The 16,114-nt window shown below is 55.2% G+C and overlaps 1 protein-coding gene across 1 annotated transcript; it reads left to right on the forward strand.

Annotated features, from left to right (window-relative positions):
• The first annotated feature begins 291 nt into the window (after nt 1-291).
• HTRA2 (HtrA serine peptidase 2) lies at nt 292-15,708 on the forward strand. Its single transcript, XM_072126476.1, has 8 exons — nt 292-645; nt 9,102-9,306; nt 10,128-10,322; nt 13,648-13,680; nt 14,132-14,243; nt 14,619-14,688; nt 15,225-15,320; nt 15,393-15,708. The coding sequence occupies exons 1-8, from the start codon at nt 311-313 to the stop codon at nt 15,556-15,558; spliced, it is 1,212 nt and encodes a 403-aa protein (XP_071982577.1). The 5' UTR covers nt 292-310; the 3' UTR covers nt 15,559-15,708.
• The last annotated feature ends 406 nt before the right edge of the window (nt 15,709-16,114 follow it).

The following is a 16,114-nucleotide window of genomic DNA, read 5'->3' on the forward strand; positions in this document are numbered from 1 at the left end:
TGGGGGCACAGTGTGGGTGAGGAGGTATATATGGGGGTACAGTGTGGTGTTAGGGGTATATATGGGGGTAGTGTGGGTGAGGAGGTATATATGGGGGTACAGTGTGGTGTTAGGGGTATGTATGGGGGTACAGTTTGGCTGAGGGGTATTTTTGGGGGTACAGTGTGTGTGAGGAGGTTGTGTTGTGAGATGATGGGGGTCTGTGTGTTATTGGTAGGTTTCCCTCTGATTTGCGGATCCGTGTGTCAGCGCTAATCATTTTCCGTGTCTATAAAGTTGTTTGAGGCGGGGGCGTGGTCTGGGAGACAATATGGCGGCCTCCGTGCTCCGGACGGGCGTTCGGGTGTTCTCGTGTGTTCGGGTTCTTTCTTCGGGGTCTCGGACCCATTACTTCCGCTTCTCTCGGGGAGCAGAGTCACGTGAATTGGGCGATGGGCGTGGTAACAGAGCACTTTATATTGGGGCGCTCTTCGGGGCGGGGCTGGGGTTGTGGAGTTGGGGGCGGGTGGAAGCGGCAAAACCGGAAGTCCCGCCCACTGACACCCTAAAACCAGACACTGTGAACCCCAGGAAAGTATTCAACTTCATAGCGGACGTGGCCGAAAAGTGCGCCCCAAGTGTGGTGAATATAGAGACCCTGGGAAGGTGAGACCCCCAAATACCAGCCCCCCAAGTGTGGTGACTATAGAGACCCCCCAAATACCAGCCCCCCAAGTGTGGTGACTATAGAGACCCTCCAAATACCAGCCCCCCAAGTGTGGTGACTATAGAGACCCTCCAAATACCAGCCCCCCAAGTGTGGTGACTATAGAGACCCTCCAAATACCAGCCCCCCAAGTGTGGTGACTATAGAGACACCCCAAATACCAGCCCCCCAAGTGTGGTAACTATAGAGACCATCCAAATACCAGCCCCCCAAGTGTGCTAACTATAGAGACCCCCCAAATACCAGCCCCCCAAGTGTGCTAACTATAGAGACCCCCCAAATACCAGCCCCCTAAGTGTGGTAACTATAGAGACCCCCCAAATACCAGCCCCCCAAGTGTGGTGACTATAGAGACACCCCAAATACCAGCCCCCCAAGTGTGGTGACTATAGAGACACCCCAAACACCAGCCCCCCAAGTGTGGTGACTATAGAGCCCCCCATATACCAGCCCCCCAAGTGTGGTGACTATAGAGACCCCCCAAATACCAGCCCCCCAAGTGTGGTGACTATAGAGACCCCCCCAAATACCAGCCCCCCAAGTGTGGTGACTATAGAGACACCCCAAATACCAGCCCCCCAAGTGTGGTGACTATAGAGCCCCCCCAAATACCAGCCCCCCAAGTGTGGTGACTATAGAGCCCCCCATATACCAGCCCCCTAAGTGTGGTGACTATAGAGACCCCCCAAATACCAACCCCCAAGTGTGGTGACTATAGAGACCCCCCAAATACCAGCCCCCCAAGTGTGGTGACTATAGAGACCCCCCACATACCAGCCCCCCAAGTGTGGTGACTATAGAGACACCCCAAATACCAACCCCCAAGTGTGGTGACTATAGAGACCCCCCAAATACCAGCCCCCCAAGTGTGGTGACTATAGAGACCCCCCAAATACCAGCCCCCCAAGTGTGGTGACTATAGAGACACCCCAAATACCAGCCCCCCAAGTGTGGTGACTATAGAGACACCCCAAATACCAGCCCCCCAAGTGTGGTGACTATAGAGACACCCCAAATACCAGCCCCCCAAGTGTGGTGATTATAGAGACACCCCAAATACCAGCCCCCCAAGTGTGGTGACTATAGAGACACCCCAAATACCAGCCCCCCAAGTGTGGTGACTATAGAGACACCCCAAATACCAGCCCCCCAAGTGTGGTGACTATAGAGACCCCCCCAAATACCAACCCCCCAAGTGTGGTGACTATAGAGACCCCCCAAATACCAGCCCCCCAAGTGTGGTGACTATAGAGACCCCCCAAATACCAACCCCCCAAGTGTGGTGACTATAGAGCCCCCCCCAAATACCAGCCCCCCAAGTGTGGTGACTATAGAGACCATCCAAATACCAGCCCCCCAAGTGTGGTGACTATAGAGACCCCCCAAATACCAACCCCCCAAGTGTGGTGACTATAGAGACTCCCCAAATACCAGCCCCCCAAGTGTGGTGACTATAGAGACACCCCAAATACCAGCCCCCCAAGTGTGGTGACTATAGAGACACCCCAAATACCAGCCCCCCAAGTGTGGTGACTATAGAGACCCCCCCAAATACCAGCCCCCCAAGTGTGGTGACTATAGAGACCCCCCAAATACCAACCCCCCAAGTGTGGTGACTATAGAGACTCCCCAAATACCAGCCCCCCAAGTGTGGTGACTATAGAGACACCCCAAATACCAGCCCCCCAAGTGTGGTGACTATAGAGACCCCCCACATACCAGCCCCCCAATTGTGGTGACTATAGAGACCCCCCACATACCAGCCCCCCAAGTGTGGTGACTATAGAGACCCCCCACATACCAGCCCCCCAAGTGTGGTGACTATAGAGACACCCCAAATACCAGCCCCCCAAGTGTGGTGACTATAGAGACCCCCCAAATACCAGCCCCCCAAGTGTGGTAACTATAGAGACCCCCAAATACCAGCCCCCCAAGTGTGGTGACTATAAAGACCCCCCAAATACCAGCCCCCCAAGTGTGGTGACTATAGAGACCCCCCAAATACCAGCCCCCCAAGTGTGGTGACTATAGAGACACCCCAAATACCAGCCCCCCAAGTGTGGTGACTATAGAGACCCCCCAAATACCAGCCCCCCAAGTGTGGTGACTATAGAGACTCCCCAAATACCAGCCCCCCAAGTGTGGTGACTATAGAGACCCCCCAAATACCAGCCCCCCAAGTGTGGTGACTATAGAGACACCCCAAATACCAGCTCCCCAAGTGTGGTGACTATAGAGACACCCCAAATACCAGCCCCCCAAGTGTGGTGACTATAGAGACCCCCCCAAATACCAGCCCCCCAAGTGTGGTGACTATAGAGACCCCCCAAATACCAGCCCCCAAGTGTGGTGACTATAAAGACCCCCCAAATACCAGCCCCCCAAGTGTGGTGACTATAGAGACCCCCCAAATACCAGCCCCCCAAGTGTGGTGACTATAGAGACCCCCCAAATGCCAGCCCCCCAAGTGTGGTGACTCTAGAGACCCCCCAAATACCAGCCCCCCAAGTGTGGTGACTATAGAGACACCCCAAATACCAACCCCCAAGTGTGTTGACTATAGAGACCCCAAATACCAGCCCCCCAAATACCAGCCCCCCAAGTGTGGTGACTATAGAGACCCCCCAAATACCAGCCCCCCAAGTGTGGTGACTATAGAGACCCCCCAAATACCAGCCCCCAAGTGTGGTGACTATAGAGACCCCCCAAATACCAGCCCCCAAGTGTGGTGACTATAGAGACCCCCCACATACCAGCCCCCCAAGTGTGGTGACTATAGAGACCCCCCACATACCAGCCCCCCAAGTGTGGTGACTATAGAGACCATCCAAATACCAGCCCCCCAAGTGTGGTGACTATAGAGACCCCCCAAATACCAGCCCCCCAAGTGTGGTGACTATAGAGACCCCCCAAATACCAGCCCCCCAAGTGTGGTGACTATAGAGACACCCCAAATACCAGCCCCCCAAGTGTGGTGACTATAGAGACACCCCAAATACCAGCCCCCCAAGTGTGGTGACTATAGAGACCCCCCCAAATACCAGCCCCCCAAGTGTGGTGACTATAGAGACACCCCAAATACCAGCCCCCCAAGTGTGGTGACTATAGAGACACCCCAAATACCAGCCCCCCAAGTGTGGTGACTATAGAGACCCCCCAAATACCAGCCCCCCAAGTGTGGTGACTATAGAGCCCCCCATATACCAGCCCCCTAAGTGTGGTGACTATAGAGACCCCCCACATACCAGCCCCCCAAGTGTGGTGACTATAGAGACCCCCCCAAATACCAGCCCCCCAAGTGTGGTGACTATAGAGACACCCCAAATACCAGCCCCCCAAGTGTGGTGACTATAGAGACTCCCCAAATACCAGCCCCCCAAGTGTGGTGACTATAGAGACACCCCAACTACCAACCCCCAAGTGTGGTGACTATAGAGACCCCCCAAATACCAGCCCCCCAAGTGTGGTGACTATAGAGACCCCCAAATACCAGCCCCCCAAGTGTGGTGACTATAGAGCACCCCCAAATACCAGCCCCCCAAGTGTGGTGACTATAGAGACCCCCCAAATACCAGCCCCCCAAGTGTGGTGACTATAAAGACCCCCCACATACCAGCCCCCCAAGTGTGGTGACTATAGAGACACCCCAAATACCAGCCCCCCAAGTGTGGTGACTATATAGACCCCCCACATACCAGCCCCCCAAGTGTGGTGACTATAGAGACACCCCAAATACCAGCCCCCCAAGTGTGGTGACTATAGAGACCCCCCACATACCAGCCCCCCAAGTGTGGTGACTATAGAGACACCCCAAATACCAGCCCCCCAAGTGTGGTGACTATAGAGACACCCCAAATACCAGCCCCCCAAGTGTGGTGACTATAGAGACACCCCAAATACCAGCCCCCCAAGTGTGGTGACTATAGAGACCCCCCAAATACCAGCCCCCCAAGTGTGGTGACTATAAAGACCCCCCAAATACCAGCCCCCCAAGTGTGGTGACTATAGAGACCCCCCAAATACCAGCCCCCCAAGTGTGGTGACTATAGAGATCCTGGGAAGGTGAGACACCCGAATACCAGCCCCCCAAGTGTGGTGACTATAAAGACCCCCCAAATACCAGCCCCCCAAGTGTGGTGACTATAGAGACCCCCCAAATACCAGCCCCCCAAGTGTGGTGACTATAGAGACCCCCCAAATACCAGCCCCCCAAGTGTGGTGACTATAGAGACACCCCAAATACCAGCCCCCCAAGTGTGGTGACTATAGAGACCCCCCAAATACCAGCCCCCCAAGTGTGGTGACTATAGAGACCCCCCAAATACCAGCCCCCCAAGTGTGGTGACTATAGAGACCCCCCAAATACCAGCCCCCCAAGTGTGGTGACTATAGAGACCCCCCACATACCAGCCCCCCAAGTGTGGTGAATATAGAGACCCCAAATACCAGCCCCCCAAGTGTGGTGACTATAGAGACCCCCCACATACCAGCCCCCCAAGTGTGGTGACTATAGAGACCATCCAAATACCAGCCCCCCAAGTGTGGTGACTATAGAGACCCCCCAAATACCAGCCCCCCAAGTGTGGTGACTATAGAGACACCCCAAATACCAGCCCCCCAAGTGTGGTGACTATAGAGACACCCCAAATACCAGCCCCCCAAGTGTGGTGACTATAGAGACCCCCCACATACCAGCCCCCCAAGTGTGGTGACTATAGAGACCCCCCACATACCAGCCCCCCAAGTGTGGTGACTATAGAGACCATCCAAATACCAACCCCCCAAGTGTGGTGACTATAGAGACCCCCCAAATACCAGCCCCCCAAGTGTGGTGACTATAGAGACCCCCCAAATACCAGCCCCCCAAGTGTGGTGACTATAGAGACCCCCCAAATACCAGCCCCCCAAGTGTGGTGACTATAGAGACCCCCCACATACCAGCCCCCCAAGTGTGGTGACTATAGAGACCATCCAAATACCAGCCCCCCAAGTGTGGTGACTATAGAGACCCCCCAAATACCAGCCCCCCAAGTGTGGTGACTATAGAGACCCCCCAAATACCAGCCCCCCAAGTGTGGTGACTATAGAGACACCCCAAATACCAGCCCCCCAAGTGTGGTGACTATAGAGACACCGCAAATACCAGCCCCCCAAGTGTGGTGACTATAGAGACACCCCAAATACCAGCCCCCCATGTGTGGTGACTATAGAGACCCCCCAAATACCAGCCCCCCAAGTGTGGTGACTATAGAGACCCCCCCAAATACCAGTCCCCCAAGTGTGGTGAATATAGAGACCCCAAATACCAGCCCCCCAAGTGTGGTGACTATAGAGACCCCCCAAATACCAGTCCCCCAAGTGTGGTGAATATAGAGACCCCAAATACCAGCCCCCCAAGTGTGGTGACTATAGAGACCCCCCCAAATACCAGTCCCCCAAGTGTGGTGAATATAGAGACCCCAAATACCAGCCCCCCAAGTGTGGTGACTATAGAGACCCCCCAAATACCAGCCCCCCAAGTGTGGTGACTATAGAGACCCCCCCAAATACCAACCCCCCAAGTGTGGTGACTATAGAGACCCCCCCAAATACCAGCCCCCCAAGTGTGGTGACTATAGAGACCCCCCAAATACCAGCCCCCCAAGTGTGGTGACTATAGAGACCCCCCAAATACCAGCCCCCCAAGTGTGGTGACTATAGAGACACCCCAAATACCAACCCCCCAAGTGTGGTGACTATAGAGACACCCCAAATACCAGCCCCCAAGTGTGGTGACTATAGAGACACCCCAAATACCAGCCCCCAAGTGTGGTGACTATAGAGACACCCCAAATACCAACCCCCCAAGTGTGGTGACTATAGAGACCCCCCAAATACCAGCCCCCCAAGTGTGGTGACTATAGAGACCCCCCAAATACCAGTCCCCCAAGTGTGGTGACTATAGAGACCCCCCAAATACCAGTCCCCCAAGTGTGGTGAATATAGAGACCCCCCACATACCAGCCCCACAAGTGTGGTGACTATAGAGGCCCCCAAATACCAGCCCCCCAAGTGTGGTGACTATAGAGACCCCCCAAATACCAGCCCCACAAGTGTGGTGACTATAGAGACCCCCCAAATACCAGCCCCCCAAGTGTGGTGACTATAGAGACCCCCCAAATACCAGCCCCCCAAGTGTGGTGATTATAGAGACCCTGGGCAGGTGAGACCCCCAAATACCAGCCCCCCAAGTGTGGTGACTATAGAGACCCTGGACAGGTGAGACCCCCAAATACCAGCCCCTCAAGTGTGGTGACTATACAGCCCCCCAAATACCAGCCCCTCAAGTGTGGTGACTATAGAGCCCCCCCAAACACCAGCCCCCCAAGTGTGGTGACTATAGAGACCCCCCACAGTCCCACCGACTGACACCCTAAAACCAGACACTGTGAACCCCAGGAAAGTATTCAACTTCATAGCGGACGTGGCCGAAAAGTGCGCCCCAAGTGTGGTGACTATAGAGACCATCCAAATACCAGCCCCCCAAGTGTGGTGACTATAGAGACCATCCAAATACCAGCCCCCCAAGTGTGGTGACTATAGAGACCCCCCACATACCAGCCCCCCAAGTGTGGTGACTATAGAGACCATCCAAATACCAGCCCCCCAAGTGTGGTGACTATAGAGACCCCCCGAATACCAGCCCCCCAAGTGTGGTGACTATAGAGACCCCCCGAATACCAGCCCCCCAAGTGTGGTGACTATAGAGACACCCCAAATACCAGCCCCCCAAGTGTGGTGACTATAGAGACACCCCAAATACCAGCCCCCCAAGTGTGGTGACTATAGAGACCCCCCAAATACCAGCCCCCCAAGTGTGGTGGCTATAGAGACCCCCCCAAATACCAGTCCCCCAAGTGTGGTGAATATAGAGACCCTGGGCAGGTGAGACCCCCAAATACCAGCCCCCCAAGTGTGGTGACTATAGAGACCCTGGGCAGGTGAGACCCCCAAATACCACTCCCCCCCCAAGTGTGGTAACTATAGAGACCCCCCCCAAATACTAGCCCCACCAGTGTGGTGACTATAGAGACCCCCCAAATACCAGCCCCCCAAGTGTGGTGACTATAGAGACCCCCCAAATACCAGTCCCCCAAGTGTGGTGAATATAGAGACCCTGGGCAGGTGAGACCCCCAAATACCAGCCCCCCAAGTGTGGTGACTATAGAGACCCCCCAAATACCAGCCCCACAAGTGTGGTGACTATAGAGACCCCCCAAATACCAGCCCCCCAAGTGTGGTGACTATAGAGACCCCCCAAATACCAGTCCCCCAAGTGTGGTGAATATAGAGACCCTGGGCAGGTGAGACCCCCAAATACCAGCCCCCCAAGTGTGGTGACTATAGAGACCCCCCAAATACCAGCCCCACAAGTGTGGTGACTATAGAGACCCCCCAAATACCAGCCCCCCAAGTGTGGTGACTATAGAGACCCCCCAAATACCAGCCCCACAAGTGTGGTGACTGTAGAGACCCCCCAAATACCAACCCCCCAAGTGTGGTGACTATAGAGACCCTGGGCAGGTGAGACCCCCAAATACCAGCCCCCCAAGTGTGGTGACTATAGAGACCCTGGGCAAGTGAGAACCCCCAAATACCAGCCCCCCAAGTGTGCTGAATATATTGGGGCCCCGTGCTTGACCCCTGTGTGTTATATTGGGGCCCCGTGCTCGGTTCCCATGTGTTATATTTGGGCCCCTGTGTCTTATATTGGGGCCCCTTGCTCGGCCACCATGTGTTATATTGGGGCCCCTTGCTCGGTCCCCATGTGTTATATTGGGGCCCCTTGCTCGGTTCCCATGTGTTATATTGGGGCCCCTGTGTGTTATATTGGGGCCCCTTGCTCGGCCCCCATATGTTATATTGGGGCCCCGTGCTCGGCCCCCATGTGTTATATTGGGGCCCCTGTGTGTTATATTGGGGCCCCTTGCTCGGCCCCCATGTGTTATATTGGGGCCCCTGTGTGTTATATTGGGGCCCCTTGCTCGGCCCCCATGTGTTATATTGGGGCCCCTGTGTGTTATATTGGGGCCCCTTGCTCAGCCCCCATGTGTTATATTGGGGCCCCTGTGTGTTATATTGGGGCCCCTTGCTCGGCCCCCATGTGTTATATTGGGGCCCCTGTGTGTTATATTGGATCCCCTTGCTCGGCCCCCATGTGTTATATTGGGGCCCCCATGTGTTATATTGGGGCCCCTGTGTGTTATATTGGGGCCATTTGCTCGGCCCCCATGTGGTATATTGGGGCCCCCATGTGTTATATTGGGGCCCCTGTGTGTTATATTGGGGCCCCTTGCTCGGCCCCCATGAGTTATTTTGTGACCCCCCCTGTGACTTGTGTTTCCTGACCCTGCAGACACCCGTTTACGGGCAGGGAGGCAGTGATCTCCAGTGGCTCGGGTTTCCTGGTTTCTCCTGATGGGCTGATAGTCACTAACGCCCACGTAGTGGCCAATAAAAGGCGAGTGCGGGTGAAGCTGTACAACGGGGACACGTATGAGGCCAGTGTCTGCGCCATGGATCCTGTACAGGACATTGCCACTGTGCGCATAAACCCCAAAGTAAGTACTCAAACCCCGGGACCGGGCTGGGAGTCTGGTGGTGACATGACCCAGGGGCGTGGCTGGGAGCCAGGTGGTGACATGACCCCAGGGCGTGGCTGGGAGCCAGGTGGTGACATGACCCCGGGGCGTGGCTGGGAGCCTGGTGGTGAAATGACCCCGGGGCGTGGCTGGGAGCCTGGTGGTGACATGACCCCGGGGCGTGGCTGGGAGCCTGGTGGTGACATGACCCCGGGGCGTGGCAGGGAGCCTGGCGGTGACATGACCCCGGGGCGTGGCAGGGAGCCTGGTGGTTACATGACCCCGGGGCGTGGCTGGGAGCCTGGCGGTGACATGACCCCGGGGTGTGGCTGGGAGCCTGGTGGTGACATGACCCCGGGGCGTGGCTGGGAGCCTGGTGGTGACATGACCCCGGGGCGTGGCTGGGAGCCTGGTGGTGACATGACCCCGGGGCGTGGCTGGGAGCCTGGTGGTGACATGACCCCGGGGCGTGGCTGGGAGCCTGGTGGTGACATGACCCCGGGGCGTGGCAGGTAGCCTGGCGGTGACATGACCCCGGGGCGTGGCTTGGAGCCTGGCGGTGACATGACCCCGGGGTGTGGCTGGGAGCCTGGCGGTGACATGACCCCGGGGTGTGGCTGGGAGCCTGGCGGTGACATGACCCCGGGGTGTGGCTGGGAGCCTGGCGGTGACATGACCCCGGGGCGTGGCTGGGAGCCTTTCCACTATAAGAAGTATTAGAAGAAGATGACCCCACATAGAGAATGTACCAATTTCTATAATCTGAGTCCCGGTAATGATGTAATTTTACCCCTGCTCAGGGTCCTCTCCCCACGTTACCCCTGGCTCGTTCCTCTGAGGTTCGGCAGGGAGAATTCGTAGTTGCTATGGGAACCCCCTACCTGTTGCGGAACACGATCACCTCCGGGATAGTCAGCTCCGTGCAGCGGGGGGGCCGGGAGCTCGGACTCTCCAACCAGGACATGGACTTCATCCAGACCGACGCCATCATAGACGTAAGTGTTAAGGGGGCGCAGTGTGATATGGTATATGGAGGTGATTATGGGCGTGTGATGTACCCCTACTCACAGGTCACAGCAAATTATTCAATGAAGTCCACCCCCAAAATTCAGGCTACATAACCCTGATTGTAAAGTATTGGGAATTACTAGACAGGAATCCTCTGTATAGATGTGTGGGGTCGGGGAATCCCCTGTATAGATGTGTGAGGTAAGGGAATCCTCTGTATAGATGTGTGAGGTAAGAGAATCCTCTGTATAGACGTGTGAGGTAAGGGAATCCTCTGTATAGATGTGTGAGGTAAGGGAATCCTCTGTATAGATGTGTGAGGTAAGGGAATCCTCTGTATAGATGTGTGAGGTAAGGGAATCCTCTGTATAGATGTGTGAGGTAAGGGAATCCTCTGTAAAGATGTGTGAGGTAAGGGAATCCTCTGTATAGATGTGTGGGGTCGGGGAATCCTCTGTATAGATGTGTGGGGTCGGGGAATCCTCTGTATAGATGTGTGAGGTAAGGGAATCCTCTGTATAGACATGTGAGGTAAGGGAATCCTCTGTATAGATGTGTGAGGTAAGGGAATCCTCTGTATATATGTGTGGGATCCGGGAATCCTCTGTATATATGTGTGGGGTCGGGGAATCCTCTGTATAGATGTGTGGGGTCAGGGAATCCTCTGTATAGATGTGTGGGGTCGGGGAATCCTCTGTATAGATGTGTAGGGTCGGGGAATCCGCTGTATAGATGTGTGAGGTAAGGGAATCCTCTGTATAGATGTGTGAGGTAAGGGAATCCTCTGTATAGATGTGTGAGGTAAGGGAATCCTCTGTATAGATGTGTGAGGTAAGGGAATCCTCTGTATAGATGTGTGAGGTAAGGGAATCCTCTGTATAGACATGTGAGGTAAGGGAATCCTCTGTATAGATGTGTGAGGTAAGGGAATCCTCTGTATATACGTGTGGGATCCGGGAATCCTCTGTATATATGTGTGGGGTCGGGGAATCCTCTGTATAGATGTGTGGGGTCAGGGAATCCTCTGTATAGATGTGTGGGGTCGGAGAATCCTCTGTATAGATGTGTGGGGTCGGAGAATCCTCTGTATAGATGTGTGGGGTCGGGGAATCCTCTGTATATATGTGTGGGGTCGGGGAATCCTTTGTATAGACGTGTGAGGTAAGGGAATCCTCTGTATATGGAGGTGATTATGGGCGTGTGATGTACCCCTACTCACAGGTCACAGCAAATTATTCAATGAAGTCCACCCCCAAAATTCAGGCTACATAACCCTGATTGTAAAGTATTGGGAATTACTAGACAGGACTCCTCTGTATAGATGTGTGAGGTAAGGGAATCCTCTGTATAGATGTGTGAGGTAAGGGAATCCTCTGTATAGATGTGTGAGGTAAGAGAATCCTCTGTATAGATGTGTGAGGTAAGGGAATCCTCTGTATAGATGTGTGGGGTCGGGGAATCCTCTGTATAGATGTGTGGGGTCGGGAATCCTCTGTATAGATGTGTGGGGTCGGGGAATCCTCTGTATAGATGTGTGAGGTAAGGGAATCCTCTGTATAGATGTGTGAGGTAAGGGAATCCTCTGTATAGATGTGTGAGGTAAGGGAATCCTCTGTATAGATGTGTGAGGTAAGGGAATCCTCTGTATAGATGTGTGAGGTAAGGGAATCCTCTGTATAGATGTGTGGGGTCGGGGAATCCTCTGTATAGATGTGTGAGGTTGGGGAATCCTCTGTATAGACGTGTGAGGTAAGGGAATCCTCTGAATAGATGTGTGAGGTAAGGGAATCCTCTGTATAGATGTGTGGGGTCGGGGAATCCTCTGTATAGATGTGTGGGGTCGGGGAATCCTCTGTATAGATGTGTGGGGTCGGGGAATCCTCTGTATAGATGTGTGGGGTCGGGGAATCCTCTGTATAGATGTGTGGGGTCAGGGAATCCTTTGTATAGATGTGTGGGGTCGGAGAATCCCCTGTATAGATGTGTGAGGTAAGGTAATCCTCTGTATAGATGTGTGGGGTCGGGGAATCCTCTGTATATAAGTGTGGGGTCGGGGAATCCTCTGTATATAAGTGTGGGGTCGGGGAATCCTTTGTATAGACGTGTGGGGTCGGGGAATCCTTTGTATAGACGTGTGAGGTCGGAGAATCCCCTGTATAGATGTGTGAGGTAAGGGAATCCTCTGTATAGGCGTGTGAGGTAAGGGAATCCCCTGTATAGACGTGTGAGGTCGGAGAATCCCCTGTATAGACGTGTGAGGTCGGAGAATCCCCTGTATAGATGTGTGAGGTCGGGGAATCCTCTGTATAGATGTGTGAGGTCGGGGAATCCTCTGTATAGATGTGTGAGGTCGGAGAATCCCCTGTGTAGACGTGTGGGGTCGGGGAATCCCCTGTATAGATGTGTGGGGTCGGGGAATCCTCTGTATAGATGTGTGGGCTAAGGGAATCCTCTGTATAGATGTGTGGGGTCGGTAATCCTCTGTATAGATGTGTGGGGTCGGGGAATCCTCTTTATAGATGTGTGGGGTCGGGGAATCCTCTGTATAGATGTGTGGGGTCGGGGAATCCTCTGTATAGATGTGTGAGGTAAGGGAATCCTCTGTATAGATGTGTGGGGTCGGGGAATCCTCTGTATAGATGTGTGAGGTAAGGGAATCCTCTGTATAGATGTGTGGGGTCGGGGAATCCTCTGTATAGATGTGTGAGGTAATGGAATCCTCTGTATAGATGTGTGAGGTAAGGGAATCCTCTGTATAGATGTGTGGGGTCGGGGAATCCTCTGTATAGATGTGTGGGGTCGGGGAATCCTCTGTATAGATGTGTGGGGTCGGGGAATCCTCTGTATAGATGTGTGGGGTCGGGGAATCCTCTGTATAGATGTGTGGGGTCGGGGAATCCTCTGTATAGATGTGTGGGGTCGGGGAATCCTCTGTATAGATGTGTGGGGTCGGGGAATCCTCTGTATAGATGTGTGGGGTCGGGGAATCCTCTGTATAGATGTGTGGGGTCGGGGAATCCTCTGTATAGGGGTCGGGGAATCCTCTGCATGGAGGTCGGGGAATCCTCTGCATGGAGGTCGGGGAGTCCTCTGCGTATAGGGGGTCGGGGAGTCCTCTGCGTATAGGGGGTCGGGGAGTCCTCAGCCCCGCCCTCTGCTCCTCCCGTCGCTCTCTCCTCCTCTCGCCACTCTCCGCTTCTGGCATGTGCCCTGATGAGGTGTCTTTTTGGTGGCCATGTTGTATATCTGGCTCTAAACGACAATATTCTACTACAGGGGGCGCTGCTTCACCTTCTCCTCGCTTCTTTACAGGTCGGGAATTCTGGGGGCCCCCTTGTCAACCTGGTGAGTATTACAACCCTGACCTGTATATTACACTATGTATTACCCCCCCCCCCCCCCCCGGTGACCTGTCTGTTCCCCCCCCCACCTGACCTGTATATTACACTATGTATTACCCCCCTGACCTGTATATTACACTATGTATTACCCCCCTGACCTGTATATTACACTATGTATTACCCCCCTGACCTGTATATTACACTATGTATTACCCCCCTGACCTGTATATTACACTATGTATTACCCCCCTGACCTGTATATTACACTATGTATTACCCCCCTGACCTGTATATTACACTATGTATTACCCCCCTGACCTGTATATTACACTATGTATTACCCCCCTGACCTGTATATTACACCATGTATTATCCCCCTGACCTGTATATTACACTATGTATTACCCCCCTGACTTGCCTGGTTTCTCCCCTTCTTGTCCCTTTCGTGTTGTCAGGACGGGGAGGTGATTGGTATTAATACTCTGAAGGTGACGGCCGGAATTTCCTTTGCGATTCCATCCGACAGAGTGAGAACGTTTCTCCAGGAGGCTGAGAAACGCAATCAAGGTAAATGGGGCCCTGCTGTGTGCCTGTGGGGCGCGGGGGCCCTACTGTGTGCCTGGGGGAGGGGGCGCGGGGGCCTGCTGTGTGCCTGTGGGGCACGGGGGCCCTGCTGTCTGCCTGGGGGAGGGGGCCCTGCTGTCTGCCTGGGGGAGGGGGCGCGGGGGCCTGCTGTGTGCCTGTGGGGCGCGAGGGCCCTGCTGTCTGCCTGGGGGAAGGGGCCCTGCTGTCTGCCTGGGGGAGGGGGCGCGGGGCCCTGCTGTGTGCCTGTGGGGCGCGGGGGCCCTGCTGTCTGCCTGGGGGAGGGGGCGTGGGGGCCTGTTGCTTCCCTGGGTGGGGGGGGAGCAGTATTAAAGCTTTTATACTTCTTCTCTTCTCCAGGTTCCTGGTTTGGTCGCTCTGAGGTGAAGCAGAAATACATTGGAATCACCATGCTGACCCTGACCCCCAGGTATGCTGACCCTGACCCCCAGGTATGCTGACCCTGACCCCCAGGTATGCTGACCCTGACCCCCAGGCATGCTGACCCGTCTGCCTTCTCCTGCCCCTCCCCCGGTACCTGTTGGTAGCTCTCGGCCTCCTCCCCCTCCCCCGGTAGCTCTTGGCCTCCTCCCCCTCCCCCGGTAGCTCTCGGCCTCCTCTCCCTCCCCCGGTAGCTCTCGGCCTCCTCTCCCTCCCCCGGTAGCTTTCGGCCTCCTCCCCCTCCCCCGGTGGCTCTCGGCCTCCCACCCCTCCCCCGGTGGCTCTCGGCCTCCTCCCCCTCCCCCCGGGAACCATGTCGGCCTCCTCCCCCTCCCCCCGGGAACCATGTCGGCCTCCTCCCACTCCCCCCGGTGGCTCTCGGCCTCCTCCCCTTCCCCCCGGGAACCATGTCGGCCGACTCCTCCTCCGCCGGTAGCTCTCGGCCTCCTCCTCTTGTGGTGCTCGGATGTAGGTGAGATGTAATATTAGGCTCTCACTTTGTCATTTCTTCTTTATTTCTCTTAGGATTTTGGCAGACATGAAGTTTCGGGATTCTGGGTTTCCGGATGTGTCTCACGGGGTCCTTATCCATTCAGTAATCATTGGATCCCCGGCCCACCAGTAAGTGTTGTCCTGTATGTAGAGAGCTGACTGACCCTTCCTGCTCTGACCTCTAACCCCGTGTCTCCTCAGGGCTGGGCTGAAGCCGGGAGACATCATCCTGGAGATTAACACTCAGAGAGCGGCCACCGCTGAGGACGTCTTCCATGCTGTAACCTCTCAGGCTAAGCTCACAATGATGGTGCGCCGCAGCTACGAGACCCTCATGGTCACAGTCCTCCCAGAACCCGTGGAGTGATGGCCCCCGACGGGTGCGGCCCAAGCCTGGGGTGCCATTAACTCTACAGGGGTGACAAGTCCTGTATGTGAGGTGGGAGAGTCCGGGGAACAGAGGGGCCGCTCCACCACATTCATGTGAAAGACATTAATAATTATTATTTTCTATAAACACTTGTGTAAGAAATCTTATTATTACTCTGACTGGATGTGCACTGCAATCTCTTCTCCTGCAGGCGGGCGCTGTGTCTCCTCCCTTCTCTGGCGGACGGCCGCTGTGTCTCCTCCCTTCTCCTGGCAGGGGGCGCTGTGTCTCCTCCCTTCTCCTGCAGGCCGGCGCTGTGTCTCCTCCCTTCTTCGGCAGGCGGGCGCTGTGCCTCTCCTCCCTTCTCTGGCAGGCGGGCGCTGTGTCTCCTCCCTTCTCAGACAGGCCGGCGCTGTGTCTCCTCCCTTCTCAGACAGGCCGGCGCTGTGTCTCCTCCCTTCTCAGACAGGCCGGCGCTGTGTCTCCTCCCTTCTCAGACAGGCCGGCGCTGTGTCTCCTCCCTTCTCAGACAGGCCGGCGCTGTGTCTCCTCC

Source organism: Engystomops pustulosus, chromosome 1, assembly GCF_040894005.1.
Source record: "Engystomops pustulosus chromosome 1, aEngPut4.maternal, whole genome shotgun sequence".
In the NCBI taxonomy this organism is placed as follows: Eukaryota; Metazoa; Chordata; class Amphibia; order Anura; family Leptodactylidae; genus Engystomops; species Engystomops pustulosus.

Excerpts from the sequence above, each read along its gene's own strand:
- HTRA2 (XM_072126476.1), top strand. The coding sequence starts at position 311 with ATGGCGGCCTCCGTGCTCCGGACGGGCGTTCGGGTGTTCTCGTGTGTT. Across the intron at positions 14,244-14,618 it reads GGCTGAGAAACGCAATCAAG|GTTCCTGGTTTGGTCGCTCT; the intron begins GTAAATGGGGCC and ends TCTCTTCTCCAG. Across the intron at positions 14,689-15,224 it reads ATGCTGACCCTGACCCCCAG|GATTTTGGCAGACATGAAGT; the intron begins GTATGCTGACCC and ends TATTTCTCTTAG.